The sequence below is a fragment of the Teleopsis dalmanni genome, chromosome 2 (genome assembly GCF_002237135.1).
Source record: "Teleopsis dalmanni isolate 2A chromosome 2, ASM223713v2, whole genome shotgun sequence".
NCBI classification, from domain to species: Eukaryota; Metazoa; Arthropoda; class Insecta; order Diptera; family Diopsidae; genus Teleopsis; species Teleopsis dalmanni.
In genome coordinates, this window is record NC_051847.1 from 203,429,251 (window position 1) to 203,448,769 (window position 19,519).

At 28.7% G+C, this 19,519-nt stretch overlaps 2 protein-coding genes across 2 annotated transcripts in view; one reads left to right on the forward strand and one right to left on the reverse strand.

The window, feature by feature from the left end:
* Positions 1-19,519, forward strand: part of LOC119682982 (choline O-acetyltransferase-like) — a gene marked incomplete at its 3' end in the record, with an annotated part of 108,621 nt that overhangs the window by 43,369 nt on the left and 45,733 nt on the right.
* Positions 849-19,519, reverse strand: part of LOC119676597 — a 36,603-nt gene continuing 17,932 nt past the window's right edge. The window contains exons 4-5 of the mRNA XM_038087841.1: positions 995-1,205; positions 849-883 (exon numbers count right to left, since the gene is read on the reverse strand). Coding sequence (XP_037943769.1) covers positions 849-883; positions 995-1,205 — 246 coding nt within the window. The remainder of the gene's footprint in view (positions 884-994; positions 1,206-19,519) is intronic.

The window sequence follows — 19,519 nt, forward strand, 5'->3', positions numbered from 1 at the left end:
TTTTATTTATATAATATATCAACAAAAAAAAAAAGATTGAAAAAAAAGTCAATGCAAAGAAATGAATTTCATAATAATGTAAATTCGATCATAAAATAAATTAAGTTAAATTATTAAATTAAATTTAAAATAAGGAACAACCAATGTACACATATTAATTTTATATTAATGACCTTTTTATTATGAAATTAAAAAAAAAATATAATTATAAAAATTCAAATTTAATAAATCATATATAATATCTAAAGTCTTTATTTAATAATATTTATATGTTATGTAATATTTTGAATATATAAAATAAATTTAAAAAAATAAATACTATAGATTAAAAGTTATAAATTAGTTTTATATGTACTTAAAAAAGAATGTTGAAAAATAATATTCCGAACTTAAGCAAAATAATTGCGGACAATAAAAAAAATTCAATTTGTTTGTATATTTAAATATATACTCGTAAAATGGAGAAAATGAAATAAGTGTGCCATAAATTTCTAACATTGTGTCTCTATGTCTCCTCTCATACATAACAAATACCCCTACTTTGAATACACGTTTCATGGCCATTTTGTTTCTTTTCGCTGAATGGCTGAATAGGACCTTATTTCTATATACTCCATTGTAAGAACAATAAAAATTTATTGGTTTCACTTGAGTATAAATTAAATTTGGAACATAATTAAAGAAAAACACAAGTACTACGAACTATGAATATGCAGATATACATATATATTCGCTAATGGAAGAAATTTACACATTTTATGCAAAAATTTCATCTAAATAGTTTCTTAAGAACACTCTGAAAACTTATATAAATGGTTGCATAATTCACTTTAAAAAATGCAATGTCATTATTTATCATAGTATATATCACAAAAATGAGGTTCTAATAGTTAATATAATAAGCAAAGATTTTCCTTTTTTTACATAAAAAGAAGATTCTTGACTCTTGATTTGTATATCATATTACACAATAAAAATGATTGACCTGGCTTACCTGTATCACTTGGTGTGATATTACTGAGACGGTGTGTAAGAAAACCGCGTAAATTCGAGACTACACGTTGTGGCGAATTCGGCCCACTACCGATGGAAAAGCTACGTAGTTTGGAGAACAGGGCTGCGGGTTCACCACTGCCACTGCCTGTGGCGTTATTTGTACCCTCGTTGGACGCCACTGTCAATAATTTGTTACGTATTAAGTTTCTCTAAAAATTTGTATTCTTTTATGTTTAAAACTTTTATATAAAAATTGAAAAGAATCAATAATAATAGATCAGCACTTAATTTCGTTTAATTTTTGTTACTATCGGAGGGTAATTCTTTATGTTTTATCGTACACGTACACTTTCGCATCACATTCGCCACAAATCTATTGTTTTCAAATTCCGTAAATTCTTCCTAGCATTCCACTGCAGTTTTGTAAAACAAAAATTTTAAAATTTTTTTCAACAAATTTAATAAAATTAATTTTTTATTTTGTTCCAAAACTAAAATTTTTGTATTGAATTTTTAATATACATGTATATACAAATATATATATATCATGTATATAATAATATATTATCCTGTACACACACACTGAAGGTTGGAAAAAATAAAATTAAACCAGACGACCACCGTGCGTCGTCCAGGCCAGAGCAAAGGTAACTTCTGTCTGGCAGCGTGTGCAAGTTATACTCGTAACATGCCTGTGCTAACGAAAGCTACACCGTAGCAGTGCTTTACCACTCAGCCTGGAAATTTCGTACTAGTCTGTGCCTTGCGAACATGCTTAACCCAACTGCCACCCACCGATTTTCGTAGATACATTCCAAAGCGCGCTGTGTGAAAATTACGGGGGCATACGAAGGTGTACTGGTGTTAGACTTTGGGTTTGTGTGATTGTACGTTGTGCGCTCTCCTTTCTACAGTGTTCAGAGTTGTTTGGTATACAGGATATCGGCTAGGGGCATGCGCAATTCTTGTGGATTCATTATAATGAATGTATCAATTTGTGCGTCCATCCAATTGGCTTGGAGTGCTGGCGCTGTTCCCATGCATATTATTTTCACATAGTTGAGCACATTTGAATAATTTTCTTTGAACTTTTCTTCTTTGTTTTGTGGAAACTGCTAACGTGCTCATCTGTTTCATGGTTCTGCAGCGATCCCATATTTACTCAGGTATTTTTGAATGCAAGGTATACTTCCGACATTTCTTTCGTGAATACCTTAAATAAAGGTAACAACAAATAAAACACATATATATTAATTCATATAAATATACACACTAATTTACATAATGAATACTGATGATTTATTGTAATGTTATATATTTCAATCAATAATATAAATTTAAAATATTTATATTCATCAAAAATATAAAAATCATATTAAAAAAAACAACATTTTAATTATTGCTTTAACATTATTCTCAATTATAATGTCAGCATTTATTAAACATATAAAATATGAGTAATAATCTTTTAGTCAATACTAGAATATTTTTGGTAATATTTATTGCAGTCTACTAAATTTTTTTATTCATTACAATATATTCCCCAACAGTTAAAATATCAAATTTTTTATATAACCGCTACTTATACTATAAAAATTTGTATAGAGGATTAAGGAGGATTGTTATCTATTGTATATTTTTTAAAGTTTGTGTGTGTTTTTTTAATTAACATATATCTTAAAAAAACTTTTAAAATAAATTAATGTGAATGGAGCAAGTTTTTAAAGCCTATCCATTCAATAACAAAGAATGGACATGGGTTGTCTATACTGTTTTGTTTCTGCATGCCTACGATTATATCAAAGGGCTAAATATATAATATCTTGTCTGCCAACTAACATTCGTATTCAATAGCAGGCTCCAACTGATGCAATGCGCTTAAATCCATTCCTAAAGAGTCTAGAGTAGATATAAGACTCTGTCACAATATTAATTACGGACTAGACCTCCTCTGCTTGATCGCAAGTTACCGACTAATTATCTCTAAAAAGGAATTAGGAATATTAGGCTACGACCAACACGTTTTCAAATGATTGCTTTGTGATTTACACTGATAGATCTGCCGCAATAAAATATTTGGCAGGAGTATTTACTTTTTTGTGACTGGCAAGCAGCAATTGCATCCTTTGCTAGTGTATTCACAACATCTAAGTGTATTCACAACATCTTGTATTAGATATCATATATCATTAAACAAGATGTCAGGCTGATCTGAATTGGATTCTGGGGCAGAGGGATGTTACTGAAACTGTAATACCGACATCAAACATTTCTGTTGTAGAGGTTTGTTTACCTCCAGTCAAATTAGCTACACGTACAGAATATTTTAAAACAGCAAACCAAAGATTGCGTATATGACACCGATCAGTCTTTGATCTAAAAAGAGCAGAACATTGGAAGACATTTTTACCGAGTAAGGGCTATCTTTAACGATTAATGTCGCAGCTATGGATCAGTGAAGGAAAAAGAGATTATTACCAATCTGTTTTGTTGTCGGAACTCGCCAAAAGGTGCCGCTATCCAATCTAGGGTCTCCCTTTATGAAATGTCGGTTCCATATCACTTGCGCCTACAATCTTTTTGTCAATCCTTTTCTTTCTTCATGATTATTATACTCAAATATTGTCAGATTGTAGGTAAGGTACTGTTCATTTCTAATTCTGCCATTACGATCTTCGATTACTATGATATGATTTTTGTCAGCATCCAACAACATGTAAAATAATGTATTGTCTTCAGTATCCTAATTATTATGATTAGTTATGGTATCAAAAGACGTTTTATTTATTTAATACTTAGTTTTATATCAGTTTTATATTGTGCAATATTTTTGAAAGAATAGAGTTGTTATTTTTTGTTTTTATTTTTATTCTCAACATATTTGTTATATCATATCATATCATACGTATCATGCATACGAATTGATATCAACTTGTATTTTTTTTTTTTTGCATCATTTCAAATCATTTTGTAAACCATATTTCTTTTGATCCTTTAGGTTTGATCTATGAACTATGTTTATATATTGGACCATTATTTGATTTTAGGTAAGCTTCGGCGGGCAAGGCTGCCATAAGGATTAAGCATAACTTAACTCAGAATATACTTCAGTTTCAATTTTTTTTAATGATAGATTAAATTGAGAGTAATCTTGTCTTACACAAGATTCTCTTCTACGTCTAGCGTTGTTTAGGATATTTTTTGAAACTCTTTTCCATATACAGTCAAACTTCCAAAACTCGAAGTACCATTTTACAAAGGAAAGTTTCGATTTATGGAGAAATTTAAAAAAAACTATTGTGACATTTTAAGAAATTTATTTATTTGACATCAAATACAGCACAGAAATTTTAGTGAAGTGAAACATTCAGAAATTAGGATTTAGGTTTTTAATTTTTTTTCTTATTTTCAGTAAAAAAATATTCCAATTTATTCCAAACCTTATAGTGATCATCAGTTCGTTTGTAAATAAAAATTCAGAATTTTGAATGAACCCGAACCCTCATTATTACTTTCCGTTGCGCTTAGAATCGGGTCCACTAATTCGAAGCTATAATGCTCAATCTGTAGAAAAGGTTGATTTACCTATTTCTGTGTTAAGTTCAATATAATCGTTAAGAGTAGTATTGAAAGTTATTTTATTTACTTTAAATCACGCTGCCAATGACTGGCATTTGCACAAAGAAGCAACAGAAGAAAAAAAATTAAACGTTTGGTTTGGAAAAAGGGACTTCCCCTAACACCAAAATGGATTCATACTAAAGACAATAATTTGACTTATAGAATGCTTTTTCCCATATTAATATTAGCACATGACAATATTTTTATTTGATATAAAGTAATTCGAGTTATTGAAGTCCGAGTTATGGAAGCAGAATTGTATGTACGAGTTATAGAAAATTTGAGTTATAGAAGTTCGATTTATGGAAGTTTGATTGTATTTCATATTTTTATAATGTAAACATGTACATTATATACTTATAATTATTTCTGAATTGTTCTTTTGTCTTTTTCAAGTTGGGCTATAGTGTTCGCTCAAAATAAGTTAAATTATGCAATATTATATTTTTTTAAACAAACTTTGAAATATATTTGTTTGCATGCATTTTGAAGTATTTAAATGTTAGTGGCATAACTGTCATAAAATACACAATAAACGAATGGATTGAATGCACTTGGGACTAATAAACTACATATTTGTCAACTTTTTGCAATGTTTTTGTGCAATTTTATTACTTCTTCATTTTTCTTTTATGACTATGTGCAGTTTTTATTGCCACTTGTAATTTTATTGTGTTTTTTGACAACTTTTTATTGACATTTTCAATAAAATAGAAATAAAAATGCATTTAACCAACCCAGAAGAAAAACTATTTTATTTTGTCAAAATACTAGATATAAAAAATTGCATATATTAAGAATAGAAGAAACAAAACCAAAAACAAAAAATAAATATAAATAAAAATAAAAATAAAAAAGTAATTTGTACGGTAATTGCTAGGAATGAGGCCGATTTGTATCTGCTGACACTGTTACAATTCGAAACACACTTACGTGCACTTTTTGTATCTAAAAGTTTTTATTTCTCGCTTATGTATGCGCAGAGTGTAACGAGCAAAAAATAACAGATATGTAATTTTTCATTTTCAGTGCCGCATAACAGAGAATTGCACCAGAAATGCCAAATGTCCTTTGACTATGAGTATGACTATGTGTACTATGAGTGTTCATCAGAAATGACATGGACAAATACTTCATTTATCAGGCTTAGATTGATTCTCTACAAATATGATAAGGCAGTCAGTCACAAGTTCAAATTAAATGATCAAAATTATTTTGAAATTCAAGTTTAAATGCAGTAGTGATTTTAAAAGATTGTAAACGGAAATAGAAAAACTACAAACTACAAACTACATACGTGAAGCTGTAAGGATATTTATTTGGCATGCTAAAATACAAAATTTCATTTTAGTTTTTTAAGTGAAAATTTTCACATCCACTAAAATGTCATTTACATAAATGCAAATTTTTATTAAAAACTTTTTATCCTTTGCAGTTTTTTTTTTGTTTTTCATTAGTTTTATATAAGGCTAAAGGATATAACAAACTAAAAGTTTTATTTGTAATTTATGGCATAACATTAAGGCAATGTAATTGATTGTTGTGTGGGTGTCATGTGAACGTTCTCAACTGTACTGACTAACGAGAAAAACTTTTACTCAGATTAAGTGCTCACAGCACACACACATACACACATGAGGATACAAATTCATACACTCATACTCTTGTAAGATTATAACTATATTAAGTGTTGTTGCAAAAATGAAAAAGTTTCTCTCTTGTGTGACTTAATCGTCCTGTCAATTCTTTATGTGTCACTTTTAGCTGCTGTCCGCATGGAAAATGCAGCTGAAATGTAGCTAAATTAAGTTTATCGCATATTTCTTGCGTTTACTGTGTTTTAATTGCGAAAACAACAAAATTTCCTACTTAAGTCGAATATAAAAGCTATTAAACAATATCTATACTTTCCTTAGCAGTTAAAAGAAAAATATTTTCCATTAGAGCAAATTTAATAAAATATATTAAAAGCAGACTTGCAATAAAATCTTAAACTTATATTGAGTATAACATTAATTTTATTAAAGCTTTTATGTCTTTAATTAAACAAATATTATAATATTATAAATAAATTATATTTATAAGTTGTATAAGTTTTATGTACCATATTTATTTTTTTTTTTATTAAGTGGTGCTGTGGTACTGCGACCAGCAGGTCTTCCCCCTTCTGGGGGTTAGAGTGACCTCATCTCGAGTGACCTCAAAACTAGTGTGGGAATACCTTCAACTTCTCAAAGTCTTTGCTGAAAGAAACAGGGTTGATTGAATATGGATCCCAGGACACAGCGGATTTGAGGAAAACGAAAAAGCAAATGAACTAGAAAGAAGTGTGGCGGCCACATATTTTATTGAGCCACAACCATTCTGCGGTCCTTCATGGATCTTTTTCAAATTTAAAATTAACAAATGTCTGGAAATAGCAACTCAGGTTGATTGAGATAACACCTGCATATAAGATAAAGAATTCATGCATGAATCGATCAAAAGCCATAACAAGGGAGCTTCTAATGCTGAACACTTGTCACAAGGCGTCCGACTTGTCACAGGGTTTCTCACTGGATATTGCGGAGTAAAAACGCATTTATCGAACCAAGGTATTACAAGAGACGACAACTGCAGACTTTGTTGCGAAGAAGAGGAAACAACAGAACACATTCTTTATCACTGTGATAAACTTGCCAAACACAGACTTCGGTATTTATTAACTGCCTATCAACTTATAACGGAATTAGACAACATCTCTCTAAAGGACATAATGGCGTTTTTAAGTGCTACTCATTATGGAAGTAAAGTGAATATGTTACAATAATCCTGAAAGGATGCAGGATAGGTTTGGTTCGATAAAATTGTCGGCCTTGTGTCTTGTAATACCACAGATTAGCATTGTTCATATGCAGGCTAGAAGGTCAGAGTACGAACAGCGTAGAATGGCATAATTTGTCTATTCAAGTGGAATTGTACCTATTGTAACTATATAATAGTCTTCTTTACCGATTTATTTTTACTACAAAAGATATGAGATATTTGAAATTCAATAGATAATGCTTAATTATGATAAGCATTATAACTTAGATAAAAAGTTCAAATACAGTTCAAATATTATTTAGTTTGTTTATTATTATACATAGTTTTTTAAATACTTCGACTAAATTTTACTTCCATTATAGTGTAAAACTGTATTTCTTTATTTGTTTTTATTGTTTATTTACGTAATCATGAAAGTGTACTCAAAATTGAATAAAGTGTTGTAAGTAAATATAACTTAAGTTTCATAAGAGCTATTTCTCCTTCTGGTACTACCTGAATGTTAACTAAACAGTGTCAAATTAACTGACTGAAGATGTTTCATAGGTTTTCAAACCTATGAAACATTACTGGCAACAATTTTGACCCTTAAAATTGGAAAACCTGTAGTTATTATGCAATTATTGAATTTATATGAAAACCTAACTTGACAAAATTTAAAAGTCGCAGTAAAAATTATAAATTAATAATTTATGAACCCAAACCATCCAAGGCCAGATTTATTGAATCTGGCATAGTTAATTAATTCGAAACGTGATTTAAGAAAAATCCATGGCAACTGTCAAGGTGTCAGCCGGTGTAATATTTTATTAAAATAACATTTTCAGCTCTGTAAATGGTATTTCGATATTGACGACATTCAATTTATTCAGTAAAATATGCTCTAATGTTTATGCGATACATTTTGAGGTCGAGAATAGTCTAGTTCCATCTCAAGAACAATAGCCTAGATCTGTTAGACACAGGATATCAGCATAATATTTTCCGGAGTAATTTTATCGTTTTGATTTTACTACTTTTTGATCTTCGGAAGACAGTGGTACATTCACATTTCATCTATGGTTATGAACCTGCACAAAAAGTCGACCTTTGTTTGCTTAAATCGTGTTGGTAAAGGCGTTTTTGAACCAAGGTCTGTAAAATCGGAAAAGTGTATATTATATACGTTTGACAATTAACACTACATCTAGTTACTACTACTTTTGTAATTATATCTACTACTTCTTCTACTACTTCTACAACTACTTCAGCTACTACTTCAACTAGTTCTATTATTACTTTTATAATTAGATTAAATTATGATGGTAGATCAAAAAGGCCACGCGTATGTCATTAAGGTCCATTGCGATACAAGATCAGAGTCTAATTTTAGCGATTGTGTGCATCACTTAGGATGCGCGTTTAATTAGTGAATTTTATTAGAATTTCAACAGAAACCTCAGTTATGTGGTTATGCTCTAGTCCGGTAAAAGTGACAGCCCATAAATAGTTTTGTCGAGTTCTCGAGAGAGTCGGGCAGTTACACAGCAGATGATCTAGAGTTTCCTTTGCATCCGGCTCATTGCTACTTTTATAATTAATTCGACTACTACTTATATGATTAGTTCTACTACTACTTTTATGGCTCGTTCTACTGCTACTTTTATGACTCGTTCTACCACTATCTTTATAATTTGTTCTACTACTACTTTTATGATAAGTTCTACTATTATTTTTTAATTCGTTCTACTACTACTTTTATGATAAGTTCTACTATTATTTTTTAATTCGTTCTACTACTACTTTTATAATTACTTCGAATACTACTTTTATAATTAGTTCGACTACTACTTTTATGATTAGTTCTACTACTACTTTTATGATTAATTCTACTACTACTGCATGATTAGTTCTACTAAACTCTTATGACTAGTTCTACTACTATTTTACGACTAGTTCAACTATCACTTTTATGAATAGTTTTGCTACTACTTTTACTACAACGATTACTACTATAACTTGTTTTATTGGTTATTAAAATTATTACAATTAATGATATGGTTAAATGTATGAAAATAGAATTTGATGTATTGCCTATCTCAATATTTCAAACAATATATATGCAGGAAAATAAATTGTAATTTATTTTTTAAAAATATAGTATATTTTTCAAGGAGTTTTGGTACTTGAATCTATAAATCAAAAAGAAATCATTTATAAGATAAAACTCATTTCTCTCTGGCTTAAATATTTAAGGAGTTAAATTTCATTCACATTTCTCAATTTTATATTTAGTGAAGTGTGCTTTCCTTTCAAGGATGAACCATTTCTTGGTGTCTACGTATGAGTGCTATGGCTTTGTAACTTATGGTAGCAAAATAAAAATGAAAAAAAATCATATTCTAGTCAAAATTGCCTGCTTATGTAGGATTTTAGTTTCAGAACTGAAGAAATGTGTTAATTTCAAAGGCAACGAAAAAATTTTTCTTTTTCTTGACTGTAACACCAACGCCAGTACGATCGATAATTTAAGTATTTCGGTTTGCTGTGGCACAAGGAACAACTCAAGGTGTGCGTGTCTAAGGATATGTACGACTTACATTTGTGTTTCTAATACAAACTATATCATATATATATATATCATATATATATGCTCTCATATATAAAAATCATATATATGTAAGTAATATATCGTATGTAAAGGTAAATATAAACATATCTATGCACGATTTAAGTATTGTGTGGGAATCTACGAAAAACACAAGAGGCTAACGTTCTTGTTTTAAGTGGCTAAAAACAAGGTTATTTGATGGCATAAATCATGTTGTAAAAGTATAAATAAAGCATAGAAAAATCAAAAAAACAATATGCAGAAAACAAAACAAAAAACTAAGTTGAAACGAAAATGTCTTTTGTGCATGCAAACAATTTACACACACTACACCCACTGCACCCACTCCCATACATAGACCAGAGAAATTTATAAATCGAGTATCTAAAAACGTACAAATTAATACAAAACGTAATTTCACTTTTTTCGAATATTGTAGTTCCACTGCTGTTAACTACTTTTAATGTGTATTTCTGCACTGTTACCTTCGACTAATTCCTGCTAGGAATGCTAAGACGTAGTACCGTAGTAGCGAGTTTTTGTTAAATTGGAAAAGCTTTAGCCGATTTTAGGGTGGTTTTCCGGGCGAAACGATATGAGTTAGTGCCGTTTAACATGAGTGAAACGGCAGGCGGACTAGTTTCGGAAATTGCTACTATTTTTGGAAAACAAAAAATACTTTGAGGTACGTCATTACTTTGGTTTGCCTATTCGAAAACTTTCAAATTTTTATGCTCGAATAAAATTCCATTGATTGTACGTAAAAACTTTTTTAACGGTTTGGACGTCGTTCTGTTTGTTTTTCTTTTTCGTTCGACAAACAAAATTAATTTTAATGAAGTTTGCTGGTCGCGTTTTTAATTTAATTAAGTTCTAATGACCAGCAAAGGTAGAAATAAAACAAACCAAATTATATGAATTGTTACACACATTTATCTTACTTTACTCAAATGAATTACATAAAAGCGATTCAATTCAGTGACAAGGAATTCGAGTTGGGGTATGCAATCGAAATGAATTCTTTTAACAATCCTGCCAGTGCCTCCAGGATATTTTGTATTAATTGTTTTTGTTTGGAATTTCTTTATAGTTCACGAACTTCGATATACAAATGCTTATATATAATATTTTGAACTTTAAATTATATACAAACTTAAATGTCAATTAGGACTAATATATTAAATTATTCTATTGTCCAAAACAGGTCTGTCCAGACCAGATGCAATCACAGGTCAATACAAATCATTGTACAGATTGGAGGGCCGCAGAAACAAATACATACGTTCATAGTTATTTTTTGAAAATAAAAATTAGGTTATAATGTTAAATTTAGTTTTATTAATTTAATAAAAATAAAATAATGTAGTTTTACCAAAAGAAAATTTGAATTTCTGGTAGATTAAAAACATGTTGCGGGCCGCATGTAGCCCGCAGGCCGAGCTCTGGACAGCTGTGGTCTAAAATATATTGTTTCATCAACCAATATTATTAAGTTTTAATATTAGATTAATATTTTTAACCTTTATTTCAATAATTTATAGGTTATTTAGGAACTCAAAATTTTTATAAGAAAAATTATTCGTAAAAATTTCGTTTTTATTTTTAAAAAATTCTAATGTACTATACTATTCGATGTATTTTGTATACTGAAGATGTAGTCCGAAATATTTGGGTTAATATAAATTTTAAAAATATGAACAAAATCTTAACATTAACCGTGCTCCTACAAAAACATTCATAATTTCTTAAAAGCTAATTTAAAGTTGATAAAGGGTTTTATTAAGGGTTATTATAGTGTGAAACATCATTTTCATAAACTACAATTATCTGCTAATTCGGAATGCATATTCTGCCTCAAATATAAGGAAACTACAATGCATATTATTTACGATTGTCCTGCTTTAACAACGCACGGAAGAAACTTAATTCATATGGAATTTCTGTCACCAGAACAGATTAAAAACACTTCTCTAGATTTAGTTCTGGACTTTGTTTACAAAGCTTTAAAGGGCTTTGCGTAATCAATAATAAAATTGATACAATAGGACTCTTCTGCAATACCGGCTGTTGGGCGATTTAACGTCCATAATTTGAATAATAATTATAGTAAGCGTTACTCCTTCATATATTTATCTTAATATATCTTTGATTCTCGTTAAATTGGTCTTAATATGACATGAATTTAATTATATATTTTATTTAAGCCGATTTTTATAATACGGAACTATAAAATAGTATAACATGTAAGTTCCAAGCCCTACTTTGTACTCAACAATAACAGGACTGTCAGCGTATTGCACAAAAATAGAGAAAATTTAAAACATAACAAAATTTTAACGTTGGTACCTTCACTCAACTGTGTATAAATCCGGCACTTATCTACGGATTTTTTTTTGAATTGTACCTTGTTCTCTTCATAAAAGTACTATACGCCTTTTCGATTCGTATTTTGGGTCAAGGTATATAACAGAATTAACAATGGCATGTGTAGATTATTAAGATATATTGTAAAAAGCTTCGTAGATATAGAAGCATTTATTTAAAGAGTCAAGATCGACAATTTGTGATATATTATTAGATAAAATATCATTTTATAATATAAACAAATATTAAGTCGTTCTGGTTTAACTATGGGATGTGTAGATAATTATGGTAAGATATAATATCAGCCGATTTATACACATAGAACCAACTACTTAAAAAGTCTAATATTAATTCTAGTATTTTGAGGAAATTTTCACTATAAATCGTTAATAGTATATAGTATATTATAGTATATTAATATATTATTAATATTATTAATAGTATATTTATATGTGCAGAATTTAACACAACTCATTCCAACAAAAACATAATTTTAAAAAATATGACACTTTAACTTTATTCAATCTAATATATGTTGAATTTTTTAAGTAAATTAATACCAAATCAAACGGTTAATTGCTATTCTCAAATACAATCTTTTTCAAAGTATCGAATACAATGGTTTTCAGTTTTCTGTTTACTTTTAATTAGTGTCCACCTTATAACTGTGTGGTATGAAAACCGCAAAAGTGTCTAAATCAACAGAGAATAAAATCATTGAGGATAATGCAATAAAAAAATTAAAAAAAAAATATTAACAAACAAAAGCTATAAAAACCACAGACCCATGTGAAATTGCAGGTTTCTGAAACTCACCCCGTTTTAAGGTAGTCCGGATGTATTTGCACATGAATTTATGATGTACCGAACATAAGAGTATCGCAACCGCAACGGGTGAAATATTTGCCTACTAAATATCGATTTTCGTCAGTTTGAATTATTTTCTAACTTATTTTGGCATTTGATGGGGTGAAGAATATCTTCACGCCAATTTACGTTAACGTTTTAAATTTCACATACGTTCAGGTAACAAGAATTGAATTATCTTAACATCGAAATTGGTTCAACGCTGCACCTAAGTATGAGCTACATTTCTCAAATGTTTAAATTTGAATGATGTATCTATCTGTCAGTAGAATGGAAATTCACAAAAAGGGAAAATATAAACGTAAATGATGTATGGATGTATTTTTACATGTAACAGAAGAAAAAATGTGCATACACTTTAATATTTTGGCTCGTCATTTAATTAAATATTCTATCAGCTTATATCCATTAGATGTATTTAGCTGGTGATATTCGATAAATATATTCTTTGCATATATGTACTTTCGTATGAATACGTGTAATATAAATCCAATGGGATCACCAATTCCTGTAGTTATACTAGAATTACCAGAGTCTGCCCAGAGACTGTTTAAGTCGTTGATTAAATGCCACGGTTTTGAATGAAATTATTATAATGTGTTAAATAAAATTATAGGTAATGTTAAATAAATTCGAAAATAATTAATATTATCAATTATATAGTTATACAGTATAGTTTTAAACAACAATTCAATTAAAATCATTTTATACTAAAAATAGTCCAATTTAGTAAAAGGTCTCAATAGCAGGCACTGATGTTAAGATTTCCTCGCATTTAAGTATAATATAAAACTATATAAAGTGAAGCTTCATAAACTATGACGATGACACTCTCATTAAAGTTTAATTTTTTCTAAAGACAACAAAATAGAATTAGAGTAGCAATTAATAATGATACATATTAGAATTACAATTTATCTTATCATGATGTAATATGGTTAGGTCTCCCTAAACATTTTGGAAAGTGGGAAATGTTTCTTAGATGGGGGTCCTATAGCTGACCAAGATACTGCCTAGCACTTGCGCTAGGCAGTTTTAAAGCAAATATAAGACACTCTCATCGTCCTCTCCACAAATGCGAGAGAAATAATTAAATAAGAGTCTCAATCTTCTAGCATGATTCTCTAAATGGCTGTCACCTATCAATAAATCTACCATAAGGCTGTTATCTTTAAGGGGCATCTCAATGAGACTGCTGGATTTTTTCTTAATAGAACGCACCCAACTTGTATACAAATGCCTGCATATCTTTGAGTCTTCCTATCTTTTATTACGATTATAATTAAGATAGATATAATTTGTATATATGTATATCAATTGAAATTGTAGTATTGTATATAATATAGTATATATAATAATATATATAATAGTAATATATATGTACATATACGAAATGTTTAAATTGTTAAAAAATATTTGAGTTTCGTAAATAATTAATTAATCTAATATAATTTTCTATTTTATTTAAAACAAATTTTAAATCTATTTTATTTAGATTTAAATTTATTTTAAATCTATTTTATTTAAAACAAAATTTTTAAAGTAAGTAACTCTTCACATTTTAAAATTATGTAGTAAAGTAGTACAAATAGTATTTTAAATATAATAAGAAAAATAATATTATTTCATGAAAATTTAGTTTTAACAAATGTCAAAAGTTATGACATTCTTTAAACTGTAAAAAGATATTTTTTGCATGGAAAATTGCGACCATCAGTGCGAATATTTTGCGATTTTCTGATTTTCTGCTGAATCTCTGCATTTTGTCTATGGAAAATTTAAACCATGCTGAGTGACACTACGTCAGCAAGTTGTGCGAATTACAACTGCAGCAGCCATGGCTGTAACTTCAGCTGAAATCAGTAATAAAGGTTTCCGTAACTTGTTAACTTAAAAATACGATATAAAACGTTTTTGAAATGTGAACTCTTGCAGAGTACATGGAAGCATATAATCTCAATGATGTCAATGATGATGATGATGATGAAGCAGTGAATCCTCTATGATATTCTACTATAATATTAAATGTAAAAATACAATTTTTCCTTTCATAAATTTATACTAAATTTTCACTTATAGTTACAATAAAAAAAAATAAAAAAAAATAAAAAAAACTAAAAAGAAATAAAAAATAAATAAATATAAAACTAGGTTACTGTTAATGTAAACAGTTGTTTTTATTGACTCGCGCAAGTTTATAATACTAATGAGATTTGTTAAATAAAAAAGTAATTTACAAATGTAAATTTATTGAAGTTATAAAAAAAATTATAGCACATATTTATGAATTACTTTTTTTATTGTGAGTCTGCATTTTTAAACGCTAGGAAGTACTTCAGTGGTCAACTTACGTGTTACATGTTAATGACAATTTATAATTACATAAAATGTTGTATTGCGTTTCGCATTTATGAATGAAATGCTGTCACATTTAATTAAATAAAAATGAGCATATAACTTCGCAGGGACAAGTAAGTCTACATAGTATATTCAATCAAAATAGTTAAGTATTATATTTCAATTAGAAAATTAAATTTCAAAACAAGTGAAGTTATCTTTGGGTTTAAAGATAGTTCTATGTTCTTCTTACAAATGGCGTCATTATAAATTAATTGTAGTATTAGCCAATTTATTCTCAAACCTGAGACAATTGGAAGTGAACAAAATGAGCAGCAAATTAATAGAATAATGATTAGTGTTTTATTCATTCCGGAACATACGTACATGTACTGCTTTGGGTCAGTTGGCTATTGAACGTTGACTCTAAGCCTCAAGTTTGGCAGGGTACGAGTTTAACCTTGGGTACTTGAAAGAAAAAAAACACTTGAGAGTTGACACTGTGTAAAAGTTTACCGAAGACAGAAGACTGACAGAGGTTGTTCGATTCTATGGATGCGCATACTCATTCTGAATTTTAAATATAGTTCATATATTCCGTCAGGAAGATATGTTGGGCCTAAATAACTTATTAAAATAATACAATAAAGTTCTTGTTAGAGTGGATCACCCTAAAGTTCACAGATACTATTAAGTAAAGGTGCTTTAGACACTTACTCTCGTTTAATCAAGTAAATATTACTAATCAACATTTACTATAAAAATATATAGTTTAAAAATTTTTCATTTCATAAAAAATCCAGTAAATAAAGTATATGTAAATATAAGCTAACTTTCTTGTAAGATCTCATTTGAGATTTTTATTTTCTATTACATAATAAATATAAATAGATGACACTTAAATAGATAAATGAAGAGGCAGACAGGAATTATTAAAAACTGCATCTTGTCGTTTAGATGCGGAATACATAGAAGTTATATGGTCTCCAACCAATTGCAATTCTTTCACTACGTTTCTAGTATTTTTTCACCTTTTGCTTTATTATAGAACATTCTTTTTTTAACATCAAACTTCCCATTCGGCTTATTGTATTCATAGCGTTTCTGTCAATATATATTGTTTCATCATTTTGGATGGCTGCTTAGTCATCGCTAACATTGCAAAGCGATCGCCTTCATCAATCGCGAGGCACGTTGTTACATTCCCTTCGTTGTTTTTTGTACCATTTGACAATATCTTGGATTAAATATTAATCGTTGTATATCAGACTTTGAGTTTCGATCATGATAAATAAGACTGGTAATAAAACAGAGAGCTTGTATTTCCATAGTTGAAAACGTCTGTTGTATGTAGTGTTTGCGCAAATTACTACCATATAACTCAGTACTGGTGCGACGCATGTCTTATATATACGAGTATTATATATAACTTCTAAGACCTGTATTTCTCTAAATAATTTCTCTCTCTTATTGGAATACTCGTGCTGCTTTGTTGAGCTGTGTTTTTAAACAAACGTCATGATAAGCATAATTAAAAACTACAGTGCGTATGAGTTACGAGTAATTCCTATGTATGAGTAATGTTTTAGTAGTTATTAATTTAAGGATGGGTATCGAATTATGTCTACAAGTGGAAGGTATATATATTCTTAAGATTCTTATCGAACAATTATCTTGAGGTTAAGATAGATTAACAAACGTTATATCTTTTATAAACTTTTTATTATATCTATTTTAAAAAACTTTTTGTTCATAGTAAAATTATTATAATAATAAATAATTATATTATTATTACTTTATAAAATAAAAAAATATTAAATGGTTTTCATTTGAAGTAAGATATATAGCGACTTCTCTAATATTAATAATTTAAATCTAGTAAATCTAGAAATCGGTTCTCTGTCGGTTCTCATATAATAGAAGCCCATGATATGTCTACGTACCTATTCGTGTAGTCAAATAAGTATAATTGAAGATAGAAATATTTCAATAGATTTTATAAATAGTACTGCCACACATTATTTTTAATTAATATAAATTGCTTTAGTATACATAATACTGACATTTTTATATAGATTTCAATTAAAAATATTTTATTTGAAAGTAAATTATTTGCAAATTAATTCTTTTCAAACAACTAAATTTTAATTTAAATAATTGCTTTATTTGATTTTCAATTCAAATAAAATGATTTTTCCTTTATATGCATGTACAAAGGACAAATATTTGAAAAAAGCTTAAACGTTATCGTACTGACACTGTATGACTAGAGAGAGAGTGAGTGAGTGAGTGAGTGAGAGCATACACAAACACAAGAACACAAAAGAAGGAAATGGAAATTATAAAAAGAAACAAATTTTCAACAAAAACTCTGACAAATACACACAAATTTCGTGCAATGATAATGTGTGCTCACACACTCAAATGCCGATACATGAGAGTAAACCAAGTGAAATGCTGAAAATGGTGAAACTTTAGAATTATTTTGCCAAAAAAAACAAAACATAAAAAAAAACAAAAACAATATAAAGCAAAATGGCTGCCAAAGTGTTAATATGAATCTGAAAATGGCAGATCTTTAAGAAAATGGCAGCAATCAAAGGATTGCAAAAATAAATTAAATGATTATTAAATTTACGTATTTTACACAATATTATACAATAATAATAATAATTTATATAAACATTGAAATACAAATATACATACATTATTTAATTTCTAATTGAAAATTTTAAAAGCATACATTTTTTATTATCTACTTTTATTGCTACAATTTTTCACACTTACAACAAAATCTATTAACAACATTGTTGTAGCATTGTTGATGATGCAATGTGTGGAATGGTGGCTTAGACTTGGCAATTGGGAACTGCAAAAAATAACAGCAGCAAAACATTCACTTTTGTGTTAAATTGAAAATGCAACTTTTGACATTTCGATGACCTTACTTTAGTTAAAACCAACACAACAACAACAAGAACAACAAAAACATAAACTACTGAAGCAATAACAGTTTAACACAACAACGCTTACAACAATCTACACTATGTGTGGTATTCAAAATGAACTCAGTTGATTGTTTTTGTTGTTGCTGTTGGCAATTATACACAAGTACAAACATACATATTCACATTATTCACGCTATTAGCTCACACTCAATATTCTAGCCTACATTTGCGATGGTAGCTGTGCACTTTGGCATGAGATGAAACACGTTTCGTTTCCTAATTGTTTCATAATGTCCTTAAGTATGCTAATACTCTGTTAGCTTGATGTCCACTACGAAACACAAAAATATCGACCGCAATTTTGTGCAGTGCTTAATATTATATTTTCATTCAATATGGCTGCGTGGGAGTGGTTATCAACACATATACAAAATTATACACTCACATTGTTATACACTCACTCATACTAACGCAGAACGTAAAACGTACAAAGTAAATAATTTGCTCTTTTATTTTTCCAGAAAGGCGGAGCTGCTATTAATGTGTTTGTGAAAAATTTAGGAAATGATAATCAGATTCCACTGGGAACAAAATGAATCAGATTCCACTGGAGAAATTTATGTGGATACTATAAGAATAAACAATGGAAATTTCAATAGTTGTTTATGCAACACAAACAGCATTATCAGCTGTTTTTGGTGAATATAGATAGCTTGGATTAAATAAAAAAGCTTTTGAGAGGGGAAATTTATTTTTTACAATGCATTTTAATATAAAACTATAAATTATAATATATAAAAATATACATTTTTTTTTTGATAAAATAAGGAAAACCAAAATTTAATGACCCAAATAATATAATAGAATTAAGATACAGGCAACTGTTTTGTAATAGTTCTGTTTAGAGCTTCCTAAAGGTTAGAATATAATTTTAATAATATTCTTAACTTTAAGATTTTTGTAACGACATTATAAGTACTTAGAATATACG